Genomic DNA, 27,651 nt, shown 5'->3' with positions numbered 1-27,651 from the left:
GAAATTTTCTGTCAGTAGTCACCAGTCTACCTTGCTGAAGCGAACTTTCTCAAACAAAAATTCAGCATTATTTTGTTTCTCTAATATTTTCTTTGTATGCTCCAGTTAGAGGAGCGAAGAGGATGAGTGAGTGAATATTTTCTTTATTTTTATTTTTAGTGTCCATTCTTTCTGGTGGTATCTGAGCACAGTAGATTCAAAGTAGATGGACAGATTTTCCTGCATCCCCTGAATTCCCGTTTACTTTTGTAAAAAAAAACTCGTATGAAAATTTTACCCACCCACCCCCTCCCCTCCTCGCCCGCCAAAATGAAACACAACTGAAAGCCACTTTTGAATTCACTGACTTTTTAAACTACTTTTTTCTGCGCTAATTACTTAGGCAACTAACTTGGTCCTTTTTATTTAGATAAATTGTAACTAATTACTACTATGCTTTAAATTACTTTTTTATTGATTTTTGTTGCATAAAAGGCTGTCTTATTCGATGCACGTAAACCCAAGCTAAGTGCGTAATACTCTTTATATAATAAAGTTTTTATGCTCATGCTTATAAACTCGCCTACCATCCTAAATATGGCTAAGGTGGGCGCCAATTCTAGGAAATACAGATGTCATGAGTAAACTGTGTTCATCTTTTCTTTGAATGCTTTGCCGCATTCGTGCGCGAGCTATTGTGCGTGATTTGAGGTCAACAAAAACAACAATGTTTTATTCAACCTTATACATAACAAAAGAGGAAATTAAATACAAAACAACTAAAGTTAAAAGGGTGTTGGCTTCCTAAAATAACTAAGGAGTTAACAAGTCTAGGAAGGTCTTCCTTCTTTTTGCGTGAAATGGTCCGTGCTCTGTGCTCATGGTTTAAAATGACAGAAACATTTTAACCAATAACATCATTAAAAAGTGTTGACTTGTCCCATTTGTTCGAGTATCTTGTTGATTGAAGGAACTAAAGAATTTCATGTCGAGACAGATCAAGGATGTGGTTTCCTCCTGTTTCATGACCCTTGAATGAATAACAATTTTGCGGTCAGTTAAACTTCTAGTCTCCTGTTGTTCTTAAAAATGCCGTGCCCTTCACAGAGCAACCTTTTGTTACATTGTGGCTACTTTACCGAGACAATTTGAACCAGATTTCGAAAGCCCTTTATTTATATTCCATTTCTCAAAAGCGAGTGGGCGGGCCCTGCAGGCAAATACAGCTAAAACTATGTGCATTGACATGTACTAAATAAAAGAGCGCTATAAGCCACTTACAAACCATGTTCTGAGTTTCTTAGGGACCTTGCGGTCTTCAAAGCCACTTTTTATTTTACTAGTACTTCGTGGTGAAAGGTTGAAATATCAGCAGGAGAAGGGCACCTTTTCCGATTTTTCTAAAGTAAACGCAACGGCAAATTCTCAGTGTACTCTAAAGTAGCTCATTGAATTTGTAGAGATAATTTTTTTCGTTAGCGCAGTTGAGTTATTTCCCGACCTCTTCCCTAAGGCCATTAGCTATGCTAGCCTGTGAACACGGATGGATTTTCGGCTTTTAAACAAAAGCGGGAAATCCGTCTTTCAGGCTACTTATCTTCAGACTTAGGCGTTGCAGAGAGCTAAATTAGATCGACTATTTCATTGAAACTTTGGTCTTACTTGAAGTTATTAGGTACGCGCATTCTCTAGGGCCTTTTATAGTTTCTTTGATTTTTTTTTGCAAACAATAAACGTTTAAAAATTTATCCTTAAAACGAAAAAAGCGTGACTCATCCCACGAAAATTTACCTGCCGACTTCGCAAGTTTATTGCAAATCACAAAAGGTGTTAGGCAAAAATTAGTCGTAAATGGTAATGGCCTAAAAGATTGCTACGCGGCTTAAGTCGTCAGGCTGTCACGGCTTGATTTGACCTGAATAAATAACTGTTTTGGTTTGAATGCAATCCTCTTTCATGTTGAATACTGACAAAATAACAGTTTGAGCCATTTTTTGGTAATTGTAACATTGTATGCTGATTTTATTATTATCAATTTTTACAGGAACTCGAGATGAAATAACTGAATGACGTATTTGGCACAAATAAGAACCGACAATGCCCTTGGCAATGGAGAATCAAGGTTGTTTGGACGACCAATATTTTAATTTTATTCATGAAAAATAGCAGCTGATAAAATATAGACTGTTTTTTTTTTACGGTACTGTTTAAAACCTAAAAACTGGTTTGATTTACTTGATAATAACTTGTTAGAACCAAGATAATAGAATGACGCAGTTCTTACTTCTTTTTCGAATTAAATGAAACATTTGTAAAAGAAAGTAAAATTTGTGGAATCATTATTCAAATAAAATACGACTTCCAGAACCAACTAGTTCAATTGTGATATGTAAACTTTTCCAATGAGCTTTTCTGGGTGAGTTCCAAATGAAACCTTTTCAGTGCTCGATCGAATTTGCTACATTTCACATGTATATTGCAAGTGAAGAGAAGAGTCTTGTGACTTGTGATTTCTATCCATAGCCATATAAAAAGCGATTTGATCAGTATATTTAGTAAAATACGTCAACAGCATCATTTTTTTTCTTTTCCCATCCGAGCGGCGCCAATAAAAGAGGTTTTTCTCCGGTTTGACAATATTCATAATATTTCGAAGTCTTGAATAGCAAGGAAGCGGAACTTTGCTTGAGCGTGGCATATTTCATGTGTATCAAAATATTCGGGAATTTGTGACAAGTGCAAAGATGAAAGTTAGCTCATTTCAAAATACAGCGTAATCTATTCATTATTTTTCATTATCTTTGATCTGAGAAGGATGTCTGTCTACTAAATGCTGGCCATTTATTCACTTTTACACGTCAACACTGGCGAATTCGAATAACGGGCCATTTCCTTAAAATGAAAACAAGTCAGGCGTGGCACGCGAAACAGTGCCGCTCTAATATATGAATTCTAACACGATCTTCGCGAAAATTAGCAAGAATCGCTTTATTTTATTAGAATTCAGCCTTTTCTGTACAATTCTAGAAATTTTGCATTTACATATTACATACAGTACGTAATTTGGCGGGCTTTCCCAGATGAATCGAATCTTGAGAAAACAACAGTTCTGATTGGCTGCTGATATTCTAAGCTCTGTTCTCATTGGTCAATCGAAAAGACTAGAAATAAATATTTTGCCACTCGCTTTGAATTTGAAATAACACTCTCGAAAACTCGAAGTCACGTTGCCTAGAGCATTTGAAATCAAGATTTACTGTCAGATTGGAACTTTTTCCACGATCGCATCACAGGAAACAACTTATGCGTTTCCTGTCCTGTCTCATAGCACCATTTCTATTCAAAGAAACGGTTTAGAAAGACGGAAATCGCCTGTTTCCGCTGCTGTAACGCCATACACGGCTATTTGGATTTTCGTTTTCTCCATTCACGCGAGAAGCACCTGATCTTGCATTGCGTTTGAGGATTTTGAAGGATATTTTGTACCACAGGAAGTTTAAGTTTCCTATTTATCAGTGAGGCCCATCATTACTGTAAATGAACAAACAACGGATGTCTACTAGCTAACTGAGCAGTCGAGTCAACGACGAAGATTCAAAACAGACTTGCCGGGAGACGGGGTTCGAGTTACCTGAAATTACCTGTGTGTTTACTCGCCACTTTAAAGACAAAATGCTGCTGTTTGGAACGGTAGCGAACTCTTCAGAACCCGCTCCATGGTGATGGTACCCTAGCAAGACCTACTTCAACGAATTTCTCGTAATATCTCGCCGCAAAGTAATCGAGGGAACGAAAGTTCGTCGCTTTCTTGGTTATTGCAATGGCTTCTTTAAAAGTGGCCGTTCGCGCCCGGCCCCTCAACAACAGGTGAATATTTTGCTCATGTATTTCGCTAATCTTCATCGGTGTTTCTTTGTAACATAATTATTTCTGCGTTGAAGATTTAGAATAAGAATTTCTTGGCCTTCTTTGTTCAACAGGGAGATAGAGCTCGGCTCCAAATGCATTATTCAGATGGAAGGACAGAAAACAACAATATTCAACACGAAGGTCGGTTATTTAGTTTAAATATCAGCAGATGTACAGTAAAATTAAATCATCGTGACTTTAATACAAATTATTCTAACACCGTTCCCGACAGTCATTAAATTTGATTTTACTCGATGTGTGATTTATGACATTTTTTGACGTTTTGCTTATCACAAGATCTTGGTTTAACAAATCGGTTCTATTTTAAGAATCCTACATGTAGCACTAGTTATGTAAACACTTTCTTTCTTCCAGCCTGACTGCAGAAGATATTATTTTTACCGTCAGTGGTATTTTATCTGGTTAACGAGGAACTGAGTTTATTTCTTTATCATAAACTTAATATTATATTAGCTCTTTTGTGAATGAAATCGGCATGATGCGCGCAGAAAATACGCCCCCATGCGAATATCGAACTGTAGATCGTTCTCTTGATCCAAGTCGAATATCTAAAAGACATTTTAAAGTGCCTCGTGTCTTTATTTGATATCAGTTTATTTGTCATCTATTTAGGCAAAGCTTTAAGACAAGTAAAAACGATGTCATTTACAATATTACGTATACGCCCGTTCCCTCAGCCTGTCTTCCCAGAAATAAAACTAGCCGTGATAAGATACATGTACTCGAACTAATGAGGAAAAAAGAATCTTGTTAGTTTCAACGAATTTGCATTCCGTGACCTTCATATTTCCCAGAAATGTAATTTTTTCAAAGAGCAAAACTCTAAAGTGCAACAGCGTAAAGCGCCTTTGTATAATTCATTTTAATTGCGTTGTTGTCTTGAGAAAAGGTGGTCAATCATGGAATTTACCTTCACGCTGTGAATATTAACATCCGATTTCTGCGTAAACAACTACCATTATGCATAAATTGAATCGATTTTTTGGTGTTAAAAATACACATTGCTTATTTTTGTTTTAAAGTTAATAAGGAGTCATCTTTATAAAAAGCACTTAAATTGCGCTCCCACTCACGCTAAAATCACGTAATTGTGTTTTATTTGTTTGTTTTACGAAAAATATTAGGTGTAATAACAAGCTCTTCATTTTGACAGTAAACTGAGTCCAAAGGGCAAGTTCGTCTGTGTGTGGCGTACACGTGCTTTTGCTTTTCATATAAACCTGATGTTTATAATACCAATTTGTCACCAATAAACGCTAATGGTTTTGGAGCGATTTTCTTTTATCAGACATCTTGACCCTTGATTGTGATATTTATATATTTACTCATTTCATACTGTTTTTACCAGACTCCCATAATTTGTGTTTTTCCAGAAAATAACCATACCATCTATAGAAGGTTTTAAGGTTTGAACCCCTCCCTCCTCCAGAAATTCCATTTTGGCTTGATTTCATACTTTGCTTTAAATCTTTTGGGTTTGAGACCCCCATTGGAATTTCCAGTGACCTTTTATGGGGTGGGTACCCGGGTACGGATATTTTCTGGAACCACATGTTCCAAAATTTTTGTTTTTGCTCTGAGCATGTTTTTCCCAAAAAGACTTTGAATGACAAATAAAGAACACTATACACTTGTTACATATCCAGCTGTGCATTTTTATTGCTTTTAATTTACTGAATTTTGATTAATTTGCTACTTATCAGTCTCGTTAAGAATTTAAATTCTCCCTTCTGCAGCTGATTACCATTTATATAGAGTATATACCGTATATACCTGGTTTATATTTTTGGAAAATATAAGTCCTGATAATTTAGTGGTATATCGTGACAAAATCCCTTGATGCAAATTTTGACATACCGGTAAATATCACTTCAACTATTTCACGTGTAGTCTAAGGGCCTGTTTACATGGAAGGCGGGTGTCCCGGCTAACCGAGTTACCTGGCTAACCGAGCTACCCTGGGCGAGCCAACTTTTCATACGTTTCTTAAGAAAACGTATTGAAGCCTTTACATGCTAGAAGGGTAACCTGCCTTGCCGGGGCACTCGGTCTACGTGCCCGGGGCACCCTTCTAGGCGGGATAGCTTTTTGCCAGGTAAACGGTTATGCCCGAGCTATCCCGGCTTGCCGGGATGAATTTTCGCAAGTGTTTTTGAACTAAATTTGAAGTTAATGGCATAAAATGTATAAATTCTGGACCCAAACAGTGCTATTTGATCAAAATTAGTTTTATCAGTCGCCTGGAAATATTTCTTTGAGCAACAGCTAATTAATTCGAAATTTTCGTGGGAATGATTATCCTAATTCACGACACAACAAATTTAATTTCAATTTGGCGGCCAAATACTGTTGAATTTCAAAATAAGTTTGAAGACGAAAAACCTTGATTATTCAGTAAAAAGTCATATTTTTCTTCAATCATTTGGAGCTACATTGTTTTCCCACGCCGTGACACGCTTCAATGACGCTGTCTCATCTCGGGTAGAAGGGCTGCAAATTCTGCATGTAAAGGTGGGCTAGGTTTTATCCCTTCTAGCCGGGTAACTCGGTTAGCCGGGGCACCCTCCCTCCATGTAAACAGGCCCTAAAATTATCTGTTGTCTTACACACTCCCACCTTGGAGACAGAAATTCAAAACTACTGGCAATGACCTTGCAAGGAGTGTGAGGAATAATATCTCTTTGCATTAGTCAGTTACTTATCTGTGCAACATCAATGTCTTAAAATGTCAAAAACTGAAACAATAAAAATAACTTTACTGTCTGGGTTTAATAAAATTATTTAGCAGGGCTTTCAGTTAGACCGGCACTAGATGGAGCTCCAGCTGGTATTCTATCATGGATTGGGAGCTTAAATTCATTCAATTGCCTATAAAGTGGAGCTGTTTTTAGCTTGTAATATATTGCTCTCCGACAGGTGCCGCACAATGGGAGCCACCTAGTACTTCAAATGTTATTGAGAGCCCTCTTTAGTAAAAATTAATACATTTTGTGCACCACATGAGCAACTGTGAACTTAAGACGTGTTTAGACTAGAGTTCTTAAAAATTTGATATCCACTTATTGCATAAATCTTCCCCCATCATATGACAAAATATCCAATAAGAATTTAATCCTCTAGTTAACAAAATACAGTGGATAAATAGTAGCCACAACTGCCCACACCACTAAATATTTAAGTAACAGTTGACTAACGTAGACCTTTGAGACAGTGAAGGATTTTTTGTGAGGGTAAACGATTTGTGTTTAATGATATCATGAACAGCGTGACTTGTTAAAGTCATGCTGTGTTCTGATTTGTAAATTTGGAAAAATGTTAATCAGCTTATTAACCTTTTAAGCTTCAATCTGCATTCTTTTGTGACAGAATAGCTACGTACTACATTGTTAAAAGTATTAAATTATAACTTTGCGCCAACAGCCCATATAACATATAAAGAGGCTCACATTTTTTTATCAAAATGCAATCATCATCAACTTACAATGAAACTGAAAAATGTAAAAAATTAATATTATAATTTGTGACCTTTTGTACTGTTGTGAAATCATAATTTTTTAAGAAGTGATTTTAGGGTGCGTTCCTTTGGGATGATCTGGATTAGGATCAATGATCCAGGATCAGTCGGATCATGGTGCATAAAAGGAACGGATGGATCTGCTCTGGTAAAGGATTCATCAGTTCCTTTGATGCACCATGATCTGAGTGGAAGGAACACACCCATAGTCTTGAAATTTTATGTTTTCCTTGACTGTCAAGTGAGATGGTCTCTCTCACACACACAAATAAAAGGAAAGCTGAGTAGGGGAGTCTACATGTATCATCAATATTTTTCTCAAGCCCTTCCTTGACTATAAACGATTAGTAGAAACGCATCTGTGTTCTGACTACTGGAAATGGGCAAATCTGATTGGTTCTCCCATTGTTTTCTTTTCGCTGATAGAACACAATGGCTCTTTAAAAAACAATTATTCTTGATTTTTGGCTTGAAAGTGCATAAAATTGTAGGTTTTGGACTGCAATCCTTTAGAGTTTCTACTAAAGCACTTAGATTACTCCCCCTCATTTTGTATGAGTGATGGTCAACTTTGACCACGCCTTGTTGACTATTCACTCACAGAAAACTCGGGCTCATAGTCTAATTGTTAATTAGATAACCCAGTGGCTAAGTGTCAGGAAACTCACCATCTAATTTGCAGTTCCAGAAAATATATGTACCCACCCTGTGGAAGATCATTGGAGGGGGTGGTGGGTCAGACTCAAAACCCAAAATTTTTAAAAGAGGGTATGGGGCTAAACTGGAATTATCAAAGGGATTGAGGAATTCAAATCAAATAAAACTTTCCATGTGAGGGGTATGGATATTTTCTGGAACATTAAAGAGTCAATGTTCAGTTTTGTTGTCACTGATCGACTTCTGGGTTAAATTGTATGCCTAAACAGTTAGAATAATCACACTGATAGAAACCTTGAGCTACTCAGCTTGCTGTCAAATGTTATTGTTAAATAATAGATGGAAACTTGTACAGTGTAACTATAATCAATAAAATTTTTCAATGCCAGATATATATTTTTTTCAATTTTAGCTTTATGGTGAGGTAGGATTAGAAGGGGACAAGGCTCGTGATTTCAAGAAGGAATTCTTTTTCGATCATTCCTACTGGTCTGCTGATTCCAGGGACCCACATTTTGTAACACAAGACAAGGTAACTGTGTTTTGTATCATAATTGACTAGTTTTAGCAGAAGGAAATTCAACGACAAATAAGATCAAGTGCAACATTCTATGGCAAAAAGCAATTAACATCAAAAGTTCTGTATCTTTTAATATTGTAGAATTATACATCGTAAGTTTATATTGGGAACTATTCCTCTAGCCTATGGTCTTGAAAACTTGAAGACTCAGTTGGTGAAATTTATTTAATTACTATATATAAAAACTCCGTACAAGGCCCCCTCTCTTATAAACTCCCCTGCCTCTGAAAGTTAATATTTTTAATGAAACCTCCCTCCACCCCAACCCCTTTTCCAACAAAATGTAGATGATAGTGATTATTGGTTGTCCAATGTCTCATTTTCCTCATATATCTGGTACATTTCTCAGTCTTTAAATGCATGGGAAGTGCATGCAGATTGCAAGAGTCTTCACTTGACCCTGACCTGCCACCAGGCTTTTTTTCTTCCGTAAGCCAGAGAGAGGGAATGATCACAAGTTAACATCAGCTTGGCCCTGCAGAAGATCACTATTTTAATGAAGCTCCAAAATTTGTTTGCATTTGGTTAATTTTGAACAAGAAACATTTTTAAATTATTGTAAAAACAAATGAACTTGTAAGCTAGTAATCTCCTTGTTAACAATAATATTAATATCATTGCAGGTTTTTAAAGACCTTGGTCAAGGTGTTTTAGAGTCGGCATTTGAAGGTTACAATGCCTGCTTATTTGCCTATGGACAAACAAGTGCAGGGAAGACTTATACTATGATGGGAACCAATGTAAGTTCACAACCTTACAATATCTTGAAGTGCAAAGTTACATCACTGTAAAAGCTAATTTGCCCTATAGTTGCAATTAAGCTCCTCCTCTTCAATAGCTCCTCATCTCCGATGTGTTGGAGTTTACTCCTTTCACTCTAAGATTTATTTTCCTTTTTTTAAATTTATCATTATTTTTTATTTTTGTATGAAGACTGTTGAATAAAATTTAAACATCCCCTATGTGTTGTCTTTCTTGTCTTGGTTCAAAATAACTTGGTGCATTCTACATGTTCTCTGGATCCCTGCATGTTTTTTGTATTGCACATATTCGGTCTTACTTGATTATATCTTATATGAAAGTTCATCTAAGTGACTTTGTGGCTGCTTATCATTATTTTGTATTATTATTTTTTAGGAGGAAGTTGGACTTATTCCTAGAATATGCAAGGTAACGTTAGATTGACCTTTTCATCTTATGTTACAAGTTCCAGAAAGTCTTTTTTGGATTGTGTTGAGTTTGTTGATCATTCTCGTCCTTGCTCCAAGGATTTTCTCGGCTTCTCTGGTTTTCCTCCCTCCACAAAAACCAACACTTCTAAATTCCAATTTAGGGCCACAGGTTTGTCAGTCACAAGACTCTTACGTGCAACCCTACATAAAACAAAGTCGATTTTTTTATTTTTTTACTTTTATTGTAATGCAAATCAGCTGTACACATTTGTCCTAACTTTGATTGTTTATCTCTTTGCAGGGATTATTTCAGTACATTGAGCAGAACACATCTCTCAGTTCTTCATTCAGAACTGAAGTGAGGTAAACATAAATTTTCATTTTTATCAAATGGCAGTGCACATGGTGTGCATTCAGTTACCTGATGGGCTTAACTGTTTCTGTTATAGCTACCTTGAAATTTACAATGAACATGTTCGTGACTTGCTGAGGCCCCAGAAATTGAAGAAACTACCTCAGCAGAATTTAAAAGTCCGTGAACATCCCAAGGAAGGGCCATACGTTGAAGGTAAGGAAGTAAACAAATTTTTTCTCTTTAGCTGCTCAAATTCTTCTCTACCCCTAGCCTGTTTGACAGATTATTCCAGAAATTTGACCCCAACAATTCTCTGTACTGAATCGTGGTGCAACTAAAAAAAATGCTTTTTAGCACAACTAGCAATAGACTAGAAGTAGCTTTCTACCAGGGTGGAGCTAGCCAATGATTTGAAAGAGGATTCAACATTTGTTTGTTGTTTTTTCTTCAGGGTTGACAAAACAGCATGTTTCTGATTTTGATTCAATTGAAGTTCTTATGGAGCAGGGTAACAGGCTCAGGTTTGTATAGATTGTCTTTCAGGTCATCCACATTGTGATGAAAATTGATGCAATTTAATCTCTGCCTTGGAGACTAGCTTAGTTTTTAGCCTATTGTAGATGACTGTGTGAAATTCTTCTTTTTTCAGAGCAACTGCTGCCACAAGAATGAACAACACCAGCAGTCGTTCACATGCAATTTTCACAATAAAGTTTACACAGGTAAATATTGTTCTAGATCTTACATGTACTTTCTTTTTAACTCATGTCCCAGCCAGCACCAGCTCTTGTGAAGCCTCCTTAGGGAGGGGCCCCGCCATGGCAGAAGACAGTCGAGGAGTAGGGGCCGAAACTGTCTGCCATGGTTCCTCCTGACGACTTCCAAGCTGGATCCAGCATTGGAGCTGCTGGCTGGGAAGCACCGCAGTGTTTTACTACTTCTTTGATACTCTAGACAGCATGACAACATTGATATCAATTTTACTTTGTAAAATTTTTGCAGGCCAAGTTCATGGAAGATATGCCTAGTGAAACGATCAGCAAGATACACTTGGTAGACCTAGCTGGCAGGTTTGTAATTCACTGGCTTGCTTGTTGACTTGCAGCAAATGTACTCTATCTTTTCTTAATCTGGCAGATCTTAACTTACTCTTACTGACCAATCACTGTTGGTGAACTTTACTGCCAATTTAGTGGAACTTGCAGTTAACGAAGTCCTCAGTAAAACGAACAATATTCTTCATCCAAGTGAAAGTAAAATATATGAAAAAGAACCCCGAAATAACGAAGCCTCATTATAGCGAACATATTTTGCTAGTACTTTGGCCCTTGGCTGTGTCAAGGTCCCATTGTAACATCACAGCTAAACTGACCAATCACTTTCAAAGGACCAGACTTACAACATCAACGACTGACAATAACTTTGCTCTGGCGAGCTTTAGATGACTTCTGCTCAGGTTGTCAAAACTTTTCACACTATACGAACAACAGACCTCTTTGTCCCAATGGAGGAACTGAACCACTAATTAATCCACTAAATAATCCAATAATTGAATTATTTCTAACAATTGGATTATTTTGGGGAAGATTTCAGAGAAGAGATTTGGAGGATTTTAATATTATTTAAAAATCCCCATATTTCCTCTTTGAAATCCCCAGATTACCTGTAATCTGTAAATTAAATCCAATAACGGTTTCACCTACCCCTAATATTTCCTCTTTATTAAGTTAGGCCGGCATAAGTAATGAGAATCTTCTTTATCGTCACAATATCATTACTTAATCAAGCGTTCAAGTTATTAAGGAATTGATAAATTGATAAATATAAACATTCTCCCAACTAGTGCTATAAGAAACGTATGGATGCGGGTAGGGAGAATGACAATGATTGTTTTTTGTATGTTCTTGTTTCTAGTGAGCGCGCTAGTGCAAGCGGTGCTGCTGGCGACAGGCTAAAAGAAGGAGCGAACATCAACAAATCTCTCGTTACTTTGGGGATTGTTATTTCTACTCTTGGTAAATACATTATTCTTTTCTTTTCCGTTGTTTTTCATCGTCAAAGTACATTCCGTCATCCAAAACATTTCTCATCATGTTCTCAGGGTGCTAATTACATGCCAAGTTTTTCCTGTCGGTTCATTCCAACTTGAAATACTGAAAGCGTAGGAAGTTTAACCGCAAAAACTGAAGAAGTTTTTGTTTAAATTTCCATCTTGTTGTGAAAACGGTAACTGTGTTGTCTGTGAAAACAAGAACGTTGAGAAACCAGCTCTGCCTGTCCAGTAATGACAAATGAAACTGTCCTAATACAATAACATGTTGACTATACATAAAGACAGAATGCAGTTTCATCTGACATTACCTCTCTTGTTTCTCTCTCACAGCTGAAAACTCCATCAATGCTTCTTCTGCATCCAAGCGTCCTTCCTACAAGAAAAAGCTGTTTGTACCATACCGTGACTCTGTGCTCACATTTCTTCTAAAGGACAGTTTAGGGGGAAATTCCAAAACTGTCATGGTCGCAGGTCAGTTTTTTCATAGATAAACCACAGTGAACTACAAGGATTTACCCCACTAAAAAAATAAACATATCTATACACTCAATAACTTGGTAAATGGTAGGCATAAAATCGAATCATGCTTGCATTTTCCTCGGCCAACTTCGTACGTTTGTGTCGATGTTCGGAAAATGTCTGTAAAGGGCTGCAAAACCTTCCGTAAATCTTTGAAATTCCAGGAAAATGTTGGAAGCCTTGAAAATTCTTCTAATAAATCTTTTAACTTCTTTTTCTTTCAACTCAATATCTTGCCCGTTTGCTGTGGATTCTCGTAACGGAAAGTATCTGTATCTGTATCTGCATGCGGTTATCTTCGCATTTTTCTTTTCGATTCGTGCTGATTTATTTTTTCTGTGATTTATTTCTTATAGTTTGTTAACATGAATATTTTGTCTTCCTTCTAGCCATTTCTCCTGCGGAATGTAACTATGGTGAAACACTCAGCACACTTCGCTACGCCCATCGAGCAAAGAGTATTGTCAACGTGCCGAAAGTTAACGAGGTATAAAAAAAACATTAAGCCATTTTCACGTCACTTAAAAGTCAGTTAAGGCATTGAAAAAGCAACCCACCCAAAGGAATGCCGAATCTCATCTGACCAATCACTGCCAACGTAAATAGCGCAATTAACCAATCGCAACTCGTAACAAGCCGTGTAACCGACGCCAAGCGCGGGGATCTCGCGCGTAAAACAAGTCCACGATTGGCTTTAGTTTTGCTTCTATTCCTTAAAAATAACTAGTTTGCGCCACCAAACGCATAACCTAAGCTTTCAACGGTAAACACTAAGCTGTATTTTACTTGCCTGTCCACGCTTCCTAACAGTTTTTTTTTTTCATCACGGTTTTTATCTTGCTACTTAAGTAACTGTTATTCGTTTTCTTTTGCAGGATCCAAACGTTAAACTCATCCGGGAACTTAGATCTGAAATCGAGCGACTCAAATCCCTCATACGAAACACCGAAACGGGCGACGAGGTACATTTTCACGTTGCGCGACTTTTGACTTTACAATATTAACATTATTTAGATGTTATACACTTAATGGTTCTCTCCAAATTTGTTTTTTGATAGAATATATCTTTAAATGACTCCATGAAAGTTGCCAAGAAGCTTCATGAAAACCAATCTCGGGTGGAGCAGCTGACGAAAGACTGGACCGAGAAATGGAAAGAGGCGAAATCCATCATGCAGGTGGGTAGGGTGGGTGGGGCATCATGCAGGTGGGTAGGGTGGGTGGGGCATCATGCAGGTGGGTAGGGTGGGTGGGGGCATGCATCTGAAAAAAAAACCATCTTTTACAATACATTTTCTCTTTTTATTAGCTTGTGCTTGAGATAAATAGTGCGTGCTTTGTTAAGACCTACGATACTTGCGGCTTTCTTTCTTGTTGACTCATATCATTCTCGTCCCCAGAGCCACTTGTCCGTCTTAGCCGGCAGAGCCTGGGGCACGAGGAACAAGTGGTTCTGGGGACACATGATTTGATTTGATTAACAAAGTCCCCAGAGCCACTTGTTCCTTTTGCCCCAGGCTCAGCCGGCTAAGAGGGACAAGCGGCTCTGGGCACACAAAAGACTCATAGTTTTGTGTTAACGCTTGTGCTTGTTTCGCTCGCGAAAAACAGCTATACTCTTGTTCTGCAGGAAAGTGAGTTACAGCTTCGCCGTCATGGTTCGTGTGTTGTTCTTGTCGACCTTGAACTTCCGCATTTGGTTCGCTTGGAAGAAGATCCACTGAGAACAGAGATAATGTTGTATCGTGTCATGGTAAGAAATCAATTCATCGTAGCGCATTTGAAATTTCGCACCTTTGCCACACAAGTATCCCAAACAGGCTTGTGTGGGGACCTGTGACTTTGCTTCTCGTGTCAGGCGACGTTTATCTTCATTCACTTCACTTCACTTGTCCCCCGGCGCCAAGTTGGCGCATAGGGCCTCCACATGTGCTCTCCATCGATTCCTGTCTTGCGCTGCAGTGCGCACCTCTCTCCAGGACTGCCACCCTGCTTTGGACCTCTCCTTTTCTACTGTGCGCCGCCAGGTTGTTTTTGGCCTGCCTCTCTTTCTCTTTCCCTCTGGGGTCCATGTCAGGGCTGTAACACAGTCATTGTCAGGTTGTTGTCTGAGGATGTGTCCAATGAATCGCCATCTCCTTCTTCTTACCTCTTCACTCAACCTCTCCACGTTAGCCCTTTCCAGTAGCTCTCTATTACTAATCTTATCTTGCCATTTAATCTTCATTATCCTCCTCAGGCATCGGTTCTGAAACACATCGATTTTCTTAGCATCACCTTCGTTCATTTTCCATGTTTCGCAACCATACATGAGAACTGGTTTGACCAATGTTTTGTAGAGCCTGATCTTCGTCTTCCTCGACACCCTGCTGGAATTCCATACTCGATTTAGCTTCACAAACGCTCCCCTCGCTTTCCCTAGCCTAGCCTTGATGTCTTCTTCTCCGCCCCCTTGTTTACATACTGTGGCTCCTAGATAGATAAACTTCTCTACATCTTCCAACGCCAGACCATTCACTGTGATGGCTTCATTACTCTTTGCATTGACTCTCAAGACTTTGCACTTCCCGACATTTACCCGAAGGCCTGTCCTTTCTGCATTTTCTACCAGCCTGTTTGTTTTCAACTGCATGTGCCTTTGGGTTGAGGAAATTAAAGCTACATCGTCAGCGAAGTCTAGGTCCTCAAGTTTTGATGTAAATTTCCACCTCAGCCCGGTTCCCTCCTCTTTCACAGTATGCCTCATTACCCAGTCTACAATGAGCAGGAAAAGAAAGCCAGACATTGTACATCCTTGCTTGACACCAGTCGTTAGTTCGAACCATTCTGAGGTTGCTTCTTCCTCCGCAACAGCACATTCAAAGCCATCGTACAGCGCTCTAACTATGTTGACGATCTTCTGTGGGATACCATACTGATTCATTATCATCCATAAGCCGTTTCTGTGCACTGAGTCAAACGCCTTCTCGAAATCTACGAAATTGATATAGAGAGTTGCCTGCCATTCATTCACTTGCTCCAATATATTGCGTAGGATGAAAATTTGCTCCGTCGTTCCTCTACCAGATCTAAATCCAGCCTGTTCCTTACGGAGCCTGTTGTCAATCCCCATGCGAATGCGATCAATTACAATTCTTCCCAATATCTTGCTAACAACTGGTAGGAGAGTCACTCCCCGCCAGTTCTTACACTCCCTTAAGTTCCCTTTCTTCGGTATCTTAATAATGAGCCCCCTCTTCCATTTACGTGGGACCTTTTCCAGACTCCAGATCGTGTCTATAAGTTCTTTCACTCTGTCGGTTGTAAATTCAAGGTCTGCCTTCAGTAGTTCTGCTGTTATCATATCTTCACCAGGGGCTTTACCATTCTTAAGACTCTTTATTGCCCTTCTTATCTCAGCTTTGCTCACAGGTCCCGTGTCAATGTCAGCTATGTCCTGTTGTTCACAATCTTCTTCATTGATCGGGTAGGCTGGCTCCTCCCTATTGAGTATCTCCATGAAATGCTCTCTCCACCGCTTCCTTCTATCCTCATCGCTGGTTAAGGCGTTACCATTTCTGTCGTTGACTACTGTGCTCTGCCTTGGTTTGTCGTTGCAGATCGTTTTAGTTAAGTTGTAAAGAGTCTTCATGTGTTGCATATTCGCTGCTTCCTCTGCTTCTTTTGCTATCCCTTCTGTCCAATTCCTCTTGTCCCTGCGTATTTGCCTCTTCACTTCTCGGTCTTTGGCTTTATATTCTACTCGCCTCTTTTCTTTCAGTCTCTCGGAGCTGGTTCCATCAAGTTTTAGTTTAATCGTTTTCCTCTGCTCAATCAGGTCCCATGATTCTTTACTGATCCATGGCTTAACTTTCTTTTTCTTATATCCTAGAACTTTCTTTGCTGTCATATTGTAAGCCTTCTCTATGATACCGTTAGCCTTCTCCAGCTCAGCTTCTGGCCGATCTGTTTCGTCATCTTCCAGCTCCTCCCTCTGCAATATCTCAAACCTGTTCCTTAGTTCCAAACAAAACTGCCTCCTACACACATCGTTCTCCTGCTTCTGAGTATCATATCTCGTTCTCCTAATTCCACGTCTTTTAGGAGCTGCTTTTAGCTTTAACCTCAGTTTGGTGCAAACCAGGTGGTGGTCACTGGCGATATCAGCTGATCTTATGGCTCTTGTGTCCAGCACAGATGTTCTAAATTTCCTGTTGATTAACACATGATCTATCTGATTGCAAGTGCGTCTATCAGGGGATATCCAAGTTTGTTTATGGATCTCCTTATGAGGAAATATCGTACCTGTGATCATTAGGTCGTTCATGCCGCAAAACTCGCATAGTTTCTCGCCATTGTCGTTCCTGGTTCCAACTCCATGCTTACCCATTACTCTTTCGTATCCTTCTACATCGCTTCCTACCTTTGCGTTCAAATCTCCAGTGATAACCAGCAAATCGTGCTTCGGTGTTTTTTCCACTATTGCCTGGAGCTTCTCATAGAAATGATCTTTCACCTCTTCATCAGTGTCATTAGTGGGGGCATAGACATGTATCAGCGTTAACTTGATATACCTAGAGTGGAATCTGGCTCGAATTATTCGCTCATCTATAGGTGTCCAGTTGATCAGTGCTTTTGCTGCATCTTTGTTTAGCATGATGGCCACGCCATGTTGATGAACTTCGTCATCTCTGCCAGAATACACTATCGTCTCACCTGTAGTGAGAATGAACTTCCCCGATCCACACCATCTGCTTTCACTTATACCCATTATCTGCAACTTAGCCTCTCTTCATCTTCATTGCAATAGTTCAAAATGGCAACTAAAATAGTGTTCGTGCCCCAAGGGTTTTGCTCCGGGTTCTCCGTTTTTCGTTCCTCCACAAAAGCCAACATTTCGAAACTCCAACTCGATCAGGAATCCGAGGGCCAACCAGAGCGCAATGAACGTCTTTGGTTATTGTATAAAATGGCGCATCCTTTAGAGAGTTCTCACAAAATCTCATGAATGTTGTCATTGTTTACAGCACGGAAAGACGCATATCGGACGAGAAGACGCACCGAACCCTCAAGATATAGGTAAGATGATTAAAAGTGTAAACATCAATTTCTTTGCGTCCATCAATTTTTTTTTCGTTTTAAACCAAGAACCAACAGGATCTGCCAATGGCGTTTGCCACTTGTAATCTCCCTCTGTTTTCTTTTTCATAGTTCTTGAAGGTGAAGATATCGAGAAAGAACACTGTGTGCTGGACTTTGTTAAAGGACGAGTGACATTTGAACCGATTTCCTCGATGTGCTGGGTGAACGGTGTGGCAGTCACTCAGGCGACTAAACTAAATCAAGGTATGTTGATTGAATTATTCTACAAAACAAAAGTCCCGTGTCTTTTGCCTTCATTAGTTAGAGCACGTTGCACGCGAGAAAGCAATTTTTAACCAATCAGCAACAAATCGCGCTTTCCCGGGCTTTCCGCGGGCTAGTATGAAAACTGCCTTTATCAGTTCATCTGATTTTCTGTTTTATCAGTGTAAACTGTCCTTCAGTTAAGTGGCTGACAAGGTGTGTTTTTCTCGTAGGTGATGTAATTGTTCTTGGTAAGAGCGATGTCTTCAAATTCAACTTTCCGACCGAAGCTGCCAAACTGAGGGAAAAACGGCGTTCTGGGTTGTTCAGCATGGTGAGTTTCATAGCTTCTAACACGCACACGCACGTTCACACGTACAGATGCCCGCGTGTGAAGCGCGCGCGCGACTTATTTCTCGTGAGACAACAGAATCAAAACTGTGATTTTCTTTCGCGCTAGGAATCGACTGAATCTTTGACTAATTTCCATATCTCCCCGGTCCGTGGCAGTCATGGGGATCTGAGCATGAGGTCCGATTCATCTTCTCCGATGACTTTAGATTCTGGGTATGAAGTTATTCCATTTCTGCTTTGCGTGATTTGTTGTAATTTGAAGCAGAAAGCGAAGGTTTTCTCATCATAATTTTACATCTTTTTGCAGCGTTGAAGCGGATCTTCCAGGAGCAGATTCTTTAGATGATCTCAAGTAAGTTCATTTCTTTTATCTTTTTATTGTCGTCTCATTGCTTATTTCCTCGAGGTGGTTTGTAATGCTAATATTCTTTTTTCATACAGAAAAGCGAAGTTGTTTCTTAAGAGTTGTTTAGCTTGTTTACGAATAGGGAAGCTGAGTTTTTCTCCCCCGCGGCGTCCCTCCCAATGAATTTCTGCATTTTTAAATGATTGCTTGTGTAAAACTGGAGATTTACTCTCTTGGGCTCCGTATTTCTGGGTGATGTAAACTGAAAAACTGGCGCATGTTTATACCATAATAATACTTCTGCTTGTTGTCATTTAAGGCATCATGTAGTTCTGTTTTGCGGCATTGTATGCACAACCGTATCAGTGAGGTATAAGTTAATAGAACAGTTTTGAATGCTAAATGAATGAATGAATGCTTCTCAAATTTTACGTCGACAACAACGAGAGCAACAAAAATTTTTTTTTACTCATTCTTAATTTACATCACTTTCGATTTTGCAGAAATCAAGTGACAGATTTGATCGCTAGACACAAAGAAGCCGAAATTCGCCGGCTAGAGATAGAAAGAGCTTTCCAAACCGAGATTGATAACAAACAGAAAGAAATTGACGATCAGAAGGAACACATCCAATCCTTGCGTGAACTGCACGAGGCCAGGTCACAACAAGCCAGACTGGATCTAGAAGAAGTTCGGCTAAACATGGACAAAAATCACGAGGACTCGAAGAACGATATCGAGAAAGAACTGGAAGACTTGTTCGAGCAGAAGATGAAACACAGCAGGGAAGTGGAAGAATCCGCCGAGGAGATAGCGAAGGAGAGAGAAGAAGTAGCTCGGTTTATGGAGGGCGAATGGCAAAAGATTATTCAGTACGAGATGAAATTGGCTGAGATTGAGATGCAAAGGCGCAAAGTGATCGTTCAGGCGGAGATTGACCGAACTCGACAAGAAGAGCATCATGGCTTGGAGAGAGACGGAGATTTAAAGGAGCTTGAGGAGAAACAGGTTCAGTTGTTGGAATTGCAAGAAACGCTTGAAAAAGCCAAGGCCGAAGCGGAAGATAGTTTAAATCGGGATAAGGTAACATTAGAGTGTACGCTTACAAAGGATTTGACTGAACTCGACGAAATTGAAAGAAAAATTCAGTTGTTGGAGGAAAAACACGATCAGTATTTGACTTATCTTACTAGTAGTTCTTTGGAGGAATCTGCGGACGTGGAACAAGGTTGTGAGGAGACGGAAGTAACAGTTTTTGATTACAGTGACAAAAAACGGAGCGTTTCGGACTTTGGTTTAAAAACCAAACCTGTTGGTTTAGATTTGCGGCATCGCAGGCGAGCCAGTTGGAATTTCGAATCGAATACGTCTGATCCTGATGAAATTGGAGAAGTGATTGCTCAACAGATGCAGAGCTTGTTCGCGCTTAAAGACGAAAAAGAAAAGATAATTGAGAAAACACGCGGAACGTTGGCCGAAGAGATCACGAGTGTTGAATTCTACGGCCGACAAATCTTGGAAAACGAAGCTAAAATAACAGAACTCGAAGAACAGTATAAAACTTCACGCCAGCAGCACGCGGAGAAAATTCGCTTGTGCCTGGAAAACTTGAAAAGCAAAGAAGAGCAAGAAATCGGCGCGATTGACCAAGAACGCGAGCGTTATGTGGAACTTTTATGGAAGGAATATGGTGAGATTGAAAGTTTAATTACTGAAACATTTGACTCGCTGAACTCGGGTGATCTGTCAGAAGGCGAGGAAGCTAGCGAGGCCGGAACTAATGACGAACAGAGAGACGAAGTTCTAAATTTAGTTAAGAAGAGATTAAAGCATATCGGTTCTGATGAAGATGACTTATTTCTGGAGTATGTCGCCAAGCGAGCTCACTTTGAGAAAGACGAAGAACGAGTTCACGAGCAGCAAAGACGGATTTCCGATCAGATGTTGGACGGTATCAAAGAGAAAGAGATCGCCCTGCAGAAACTCTCTGCACAAAAGGAAAGGTTTCACGTGGAAAGAGCGAGGGAACGAAGGCTGATTAATTCACGTATAAAGAGACTTTCTCGTGTAAAGTCTTCTGATGATCTTCAAAATGAGGAAACGCTGGAGTTTTTCAAGGAAGAGGCCAGGAAACTCCGGGAGACGTTCGAGAAAGTCGAGGAAAGTGAAACCAGGTAAAGCATCTTAGGCAAAAATCGAGCGCGGGAAAATTCGCGTACGTCACGATTGGTCTCAAACCTGATTGGCTAAGTAGACAACACCTTCACTCTAATTGGTTAAGGGCATGTTTAGCACGTCGCATTACGAGACAACTGCCATGCTTAGCAAAGGTTGTTTACCATTTACAATATAATTCCTTAAGTTTCGGTTGGGAATCTTCGTTCGGGAATAATATGTTCCATTTGACTGTTCCCCAAAGAACAGGCCATTTTGTAAAAGTCGAAAATTCTTGAAACCGTTCCGAAAGATGCAAAATAACCTCAATCCCGGTGTCCCTCTGTCCCCGCCCCCAAGAGCGAGAGGAGAGAGACACTCGCTCTGTGGGGAGGGGGGAGAGACCCTGGGAACGAGTTGGATGAAAAAACGGTAAAAGGAACACGAATTTCCATTTAGAACGTCCCAGCCGGGAAAACAGAAATACGTTTTTAGAAGTTTAGTTTCTTCCTGGAAAATGAAGTCGTTTTCCATTCACATCCCAAACGGATTTTATGGAAATTTAATGTAAATAGTAAACAGCTAAACTCTCATTCTCGTCCCCATAGCCCTTTCGTTTCTCTTAGCCGGTTGGGCCTTGGCACGAGAAAACGAAGGGCTCTGGGAACACAGGATTTCCAGTCCTAGATTCTAGGACTTCCGGTCTTCATGTATGCAGTCATGACGTTTCAAAAGAATGTATGAGAGAGTCGTTACGTTTTCGACTTCCGTTTGGGAATTCTTTGTTCCAAACAGCCAATCAAAAAAATCGAATTAATGCAAAAATCCTATGTCCCCAGTGCTCTTCGTTTTCTCGTGCCAAGCCGGCTAAGAGAAACGAAAGGGCTGTGGGGACGGGGAACGAGAATCCTAAACTCTCATGTACGCTTTATAATTTGACTTCAGGCTTCAATTTGAGCGGCGGGACCGAGAGAATCTTCACCTTCAGTTGGAAGAAGCACGAGCCAAGCTGCGAACCAGCGAGGAGGACCGAGAGGAGTGTGAAGAGAAACTCAGAGATCTGGAAAAACAGAAGCTTGACAAGGAGAAAGAAATCAGTGAATTGAAACGACAAATGGAGGAAGAAAAACAGAGCTATTTAGAAAATCTCAAGTAAGTGTTGACTTTGCGATCGATTTGCTTAGCCTTGAAATTTTGCAAGTACAAACTTTAGCATGAAAAGGTGTGGCACAATGGTGAGAGCGCTCACCTCCCACCATTGTGGCTCAGGTTCGAATCCTGGACCCGGTGTAATTTGTGGGTTGAGTTTGTTGCTGGTTTTCGTCTCAGCACAAAAGCCAAAACTCCAAATTCCACGTACACTTTCTAACGAGCTCCTGAAAGCTTTTCCGTGTTTCGTCGGGTAAATAAATTACATTTACAATAAATTACATACTATTTTTAGAGAGATAAGTTTTACAAGAATACCACTACTAAACTTCTGTAAATACGTCTCGGTATGAATTTTTCGGGTTGACAATTGTCGTGATGATGTTGTAAAGAACTGAACGGTGAAACATTTCATCCAACATAATGACATTCTTGAATAAAAATGTCCGAACGCGTGGGTTAGGGGCTTTTCGGTAAATGACTTCTCAATGCTGTTATTTCTCTTTGCAGAACGGAAGATTACGAAATCATCGAGAAACCACTCGGTAAGTTAAATTTGTCATGGTTCTCAGGTCCGAAATGGTGTTATTTCTTTTTTGTGAAGTGTAACGCTTGAGTAAGGTTATGTTTGGTGTTTTTATTTTTACAGTCAATCGACTTCACATAAAATTCCGCGTGCTTGGTAACCACGCAGCTGCAGAGGTTCTGAAAGAGGTAAGTGACGTGACGAACACTTAACACTTCCTTGACCCGCCTCAGGCTCAAAATGTGAATTCTCCTGACTTCTTTCCAGCAATTGTTTCAGTGCTTGTTCTAAAAATTTGTTGTACATCAAGAGAGCATTCCTAAGGCCTAGTTCAAACGTCTTGCTTCTGCCGTGCCGAACTTAATTGCAATTAGGTTCGACTGTAGCACGGCAGAAGCACGACTCTGATTCAGACGTCGTGCCAGAGTCGAACCAAATTAAGGATTAACTGAAGCTACGTACGTAACAATTAGTCAGCGGTCATCCAACAATGGCGCCGTTTTCCAAATTGCAGCAAAAACTGCTACTTTTAAAATCATTGCAAAACTCAAGAAAAAGACGCAAAGAAAGGCAACAGAAACAAAAAAATTTCCTTTTGCAAGTACGACCAATGTTTGTTTCTTTTCCGACTAGTTTCCGAAAACTTGCTTATTTCAGATTCAGCTCCGCTAGCTTCTTCTTCGCTCTGCTCCCTGTCATTTGTGTCATCTAAATTGCTTTGCCGAACTTAATTCAAAAGATTGATTCAGACGCCGTACTTTTGTCGAAATAAATGCCTGAATTAAGTTCGGCACGGCAGAAGCATGACGTCTGAACTAGGCCTAAGACTTCCTTATTCACGTCACCTTTTCGTTTGACTATGTTCTCATATTGCAAGGAGAAAAAAGCTTCTGATTACTTATGAGCGATTCATTAATTAAGAAACCATTCTCGTCCCCATAGCCCTTTCGTTTCTCTTAGCCGGCTTGGCACGAGAAAACGGAGGGCTCTGGGGACATAGGATTTTTGAATTAATTCGAAATTTTTTGATTGGCTGTTTGGAACAAAGAATTCCTAAACGGAAGTCGAAAACGTAACGACTCTCTCATACATTCTTTTGAAACGTCATGACTGCATACATGAAGAACGGAAGTCCTAGAATCTAGGACTGGAAATCCTGTGTCCCCAGAGCCCTTTGTTTCCTCGTGCCAAGGCCCTGCCGGCTAAGAGAAACGAAAGGGCTATGGGGACGAGAATGTTAAGAAACTTGCTTTCGTGTTTTCCAGGCCCTGCTTGCGTCCAGCGTCCCTGAGATGATTAAGTCGGCACCAATCTTCTCAGACTCGCCGCGGAAAGTGACGGAGGATTCGTCTCACGGTGGATGGACGTAAGAATGATTTCTAACTTTTTTTGTAGTGATTACGCCTCCAAATGATTCGTCAGCATGGAAGTTTGGAAGATCCACTTGAGTTTCTCTTGATCACTCTATCACTAGCTTAGCTCTTAGTGATAAAATTTTGATTAATTTATATGAAGTGCGGTCATTTCATTTTAACTTTTTCCAGGTTGTGGATTAGTCCAGTTTTAACCCTCTCTCTCTGTCACGCAACGTAGGGAGAGGGACAGAACTGGACTAGGTGTTGGATTAGCACGGGGGATTAAGCGTTTGTTTCCTTACCCCTGTAGGTTTCACAGTATTCAGAAAGACGTCACAATTGTTAGGAAAAGAGAAGAAGGTGGCGGTGGAATTTTACACTGGTGAGAAAACTGTTCTTTGTTACGTAGCTGATTATCTTATTTTGTTTCTTTTATTAATGAACTGAAAGAAAAAATAATTATTCTTCGCTGAAGGGAGAGCTTATTAAACCTGTAATTTCTAAACAAACGATTAATCAGTAAAACTCTTGTTAAAACCCATCCGTATGTCTCATAAATTGGTTAGGTAGCTCCCCTTTCTGTGTTTATATAACATGAAGTAGAAAGTACACCATGATATTACTGCTGGTGTATTACTGTTTCAGTTTTATGGGGCGAGGAGTCATTGAAGCATCACCGCAGACCGTTTGGGAGGCAGTCAAAAATCCGCTGTCCAGATATATTTACGACAACATGCTCAAGGTATGTATAGCAAATCTTATATCTAGGAAATGCAGAAACGTTTACCGATATAAAAAAATCTTGGTAAATTCGAGTGACGAAAAAAGATTATTCATCTCCCCCTTCTTGTTCTTGAGATTCGCGTTCGCCGTTCTCTCATCTCGTATGTCTTTTAAATGTTTTTTATATATTTGCAGAAAATAAATATTGTGGAGCATGTCGAGGAAGGACTAAAAGTTGGTGAGTATTACTGCTGGTGTATTTCTGTTTCAGTTTTATAACGCGAGGACATCGCGCGAAACAACAAGAGCCTTACATGAAGTGTAAATTAAACCTTCTAAGAATGTATCACAGGAAACCCAACAATAACGGTTGATTTTGCAGAACAGAACTCGACAAATGACAGGAACCCATTAGAAAGTGAGGATGACTAAGGGTGGCGAGGATGGAAATGGATTACAATTCGTTTGATTTCCTTGTAATTTATTTAATTTGTTTGTTTCAGTGTACATGCTTCACGAGACATCTCAGTGTTTTATGACGCACTCACGGGACTTCTGTTACGTCTCCAAAGAACGCGTTGAGGTAAGTTGAATCCTGCTTGAAGTAAAAATAGACCTTCACAACCCCTCTCCATTTTTTGCCCAGATCGTGTAGCGGGCGAGAAATAATTACAGACAAAACGAGTGCACAGGAGAAGGGGGATCCTGCGAGCACTGAGGCTTTCTGTTCGGAAACAAGGAGGGGGGATTAGGGAGCGGAGGGTCTGGTCGCAGGCAAAAGGGTTGGGGGGGGGGGGGGCAATTTAGAGAGACTATTATTTCAGATAAGATAAATTGATATGAAGGTATTTTAATAAGTAAGTTAAGTAAAATAAACCATTAAAAAGCAATTCTTACACAGCACTAGCGTTTACGATAAGCTGTGAGATTTTTCTGTTTAGCCACTGAGGTCTTTTTGACATGTTTTCATTGCGGCTATTTTCTGTTTTCAGGGTCAGAAGTATGTGCTTGCATCTCAGTCAATTGAGCATCCAAAGTGCCCACTGTCGCCTTCAATCATCCGCGGACAGGTTAGTACTAAGAAACAGGTTGCTGGAAACTTACGTATTATGCTCAATTAGTTTGTTTTTACGTATATCTTCCTTAAGAAATCGTCTCTCTCTAGGCCTCTAGGAACAGTTATATCGTTTCAGATTTTAAATTTGGGAAATATTTTCTACAAAACCTACGAATGTCCAGGGCATCACGGAGTAATCTATACGAGCTTGCATCAGTTGTCGCAACATTTGTAGCCTGCGTGGCCGGCGTTCGAAGGGGATGGGAGAAGGGAAGTTCGAGCGCGAAGCGCGATCGTGGAGGTGGGGGGTCGGGAAAAGGGGGAACGGGTTCCCCTTCCCAATCCCCCACGATCGCGCTTCGCGCTCAAACTTTCCTTCTCCCTCCCCTTCGAACGCCGGCCACGCAGGCTACAACATTTATTGTTCCAACACAGATGTTCATAATCGCGGTTTGTTTTCTTTCTCCTGCAGATCGTGTCTAGCGGATGGATTGTGGAACCGTTACGTGTTAACGGTCAGGACTGGTCCCTAGTGTGGTACATTACCAAGGTATGCATGGTCTTGTTTTCAAGTCAATTTAGCTGTGTTAAATTGGTTTGGTGCGTTTTGCTTATCTGCATTACCGTAAACGTTGGTTTTGAACAACGCTGAAGTGCTTATAGTTTGCGTAGCAGTTGTTTCCTTCTTCGAGAGTGAGTGACAAGTGAATGCTTGGAGCCAAGATAGGTTTGTTTTATTTACTCCGACTCGCGCCTGAAGTTTACGCTTTAACGCGACTCGTGCGTTCTCGAGAAGGAAATGACTGCTTTACAGGATAGGGTGCTTACCATTTGCCATAAAATCCCGGTTGTAATTATCATTGAAAATTTCATATAAGAAATATAAGAAATTTTCCAAGATCAGCTGTTCAGTCTTACAGATGTGAACAGTTTGACTAAATTTCCGGCATTCCATTCCCATCCTAGAATTTGCCTTAAGAATTTCTGGAAAGCTCCAGTGCCATTTAATTTCCAACCGAAAGTTCTGAATTTCTATTTAGCTAAATGGACGAAGCTTTTCTGGAGAGATCGCCTCTCCTGATGCACTGATCAATTCCAGCATAACTTTCCTTTCTGATCTTTGTGCTTTTGTTTTCTTTTCTCTTCCTCTCCGCAGGTTCACCTTGGCTCTTCGTCTCTTCCTTGGCGATTAATCGACCTGCTATCAAAACGGCAGCCCCTCAGTATAGCTTACCTACGGAGCTACCTGGCACCTCCATGAGTATGCCGACTAGTTATCCCAATGACAGCCCCTCGGTATTGGGTACCTTGTGGAGCTACCTGGCTAGTACCAGGCTGCTATCCAAACAGCGGCCCCCCAGTATATGGAGCTCCCTGACACCTCAGGGAAAAAAAGTGTGCCAAAACAGATCTTCTTGATCTCCATACATTTGTTAAAGTAATAGTTGGGGGAATTGGTTTAATATTATGAATAGTATAACTTGCATTATAAATGTATTGACTAAGGGATTAAATCGCTACAGTACACATATATACGTATATTATATTTGCCCTTGATGAAAAGAGTTTTGACACTGGTTATGAGTCTAGATGCGATCTACGGCATCATTTCAGGTCACCCATCATTTGTTATCTAAAGAAGTCATCTTGACAAATTTCAAGTTTGAAATTGTTGAATATTTATTAAGCATAGTTGTGGGGTCATTTTCAGTGCCATTATGTATGGATGTTAAATTTAAGGGGAATTGTTTCGAGAGTAATGTGTATTGCTTGTGAAAGTTTCAAAAACTTAGGGAAGTGTTTGTCTGTAAAAAGAGTGAATTTGCATGTCAATTTATAGTGGATTTCAAGCGTTTGAAAACAACTGTAATTCTCCAGATGTTATTATATGTAGGCATAACGC

At 39.9% G+C, this 27,651-nt stretch overlaps 2 protein-coding genes across 2 annotated transcripts; one reads left to right on the top strand and one right to left on the bottom strand.

Annotated features, from left to right (window-relative positions):
- The first annotated feature begins 3,195 nt into the window (after positions 1-3,195).
- LOC144635781 (uncharacterized) lies at positions 3,196-27,600 on the top strand. The gene is made up of 33 exons (XM_078494877.1): positions 3,196-3,846; positions 3,960-4,029; positions 8,493-8,612; positions 9,284-9,400; positions 9,798-9,830; positions 10,134-10,195; positions 10,282-10,400; positions 10,639-10,708; positions 10,837-10,909; positions 11,190-11,257; positions 12,102-12,202; positions 12,571-12,711; positions 13,149-13,246; positions 13,635-13,721; positions 13,818-13,937; positions 14,390-14,512; positions 17,766-17,817; positions 17,950-18,084; positions 18,318-18,418; positions 18,545-18,651; positions 18,746-18,790; positions 19,288-20,958; positions 21,884-22,090; positions 22,598-22,632; positions 22,737-22,801; positions 23,879-23,979; positions 24,279-24,350; positions 24,614-24,710; positions 24,887-24,929; positions 25,195-25,274; positions 25,684-25,761; positions 26,221-26,298; positions 26,905-27,600. The coding sequence occupies exons 1-33, from the start codon at positions 3,800-3,802 to the stop codon at positions 27,007-27,009; spliced, it is 4,521 nt and encodes a 1,506-aa protein (XP_078351003.1). The 5' UTR covers positions 3,196-3,799; the 3' UTR covers positions 27,010-27,600.
- LOC144635633 (uncharacterized) lies at positions 14,644-17,521 on the bottom strand. The gene has a single exon (XM_078494719.1). The coding sequence runs from the start codon at positions 17,507-17,509 to the stop codon at positions 14,645-14,647; it is 2,865 nt and encodes a 954-aa protein (XP_078350845.1). The 5' UTR covers positions 17,510-17,521; the 3' UTR covers position 14,644.
- Positions 27,601-27,651: the final 51 nt, after the last annotated feature.

This window comes from Oculina patagonica, chromosome 13 (assembly GCF_052425735.1).
Source record: "Oculina patagonica isolate OP01 chromosome 13, crgOcupat, whole genome shotgun sequence".
Lineage (NCBI taxonomy): Eukaryota > Metazoa > Cnidaria > Anthozoa > Scleractinia > Oculinidae > Oculina > Oculina patagonica.
Note: the sequence above shows the minus strand (reverse complement) of the source record. Positions and strands in the feature narration are given on the sequence as shown.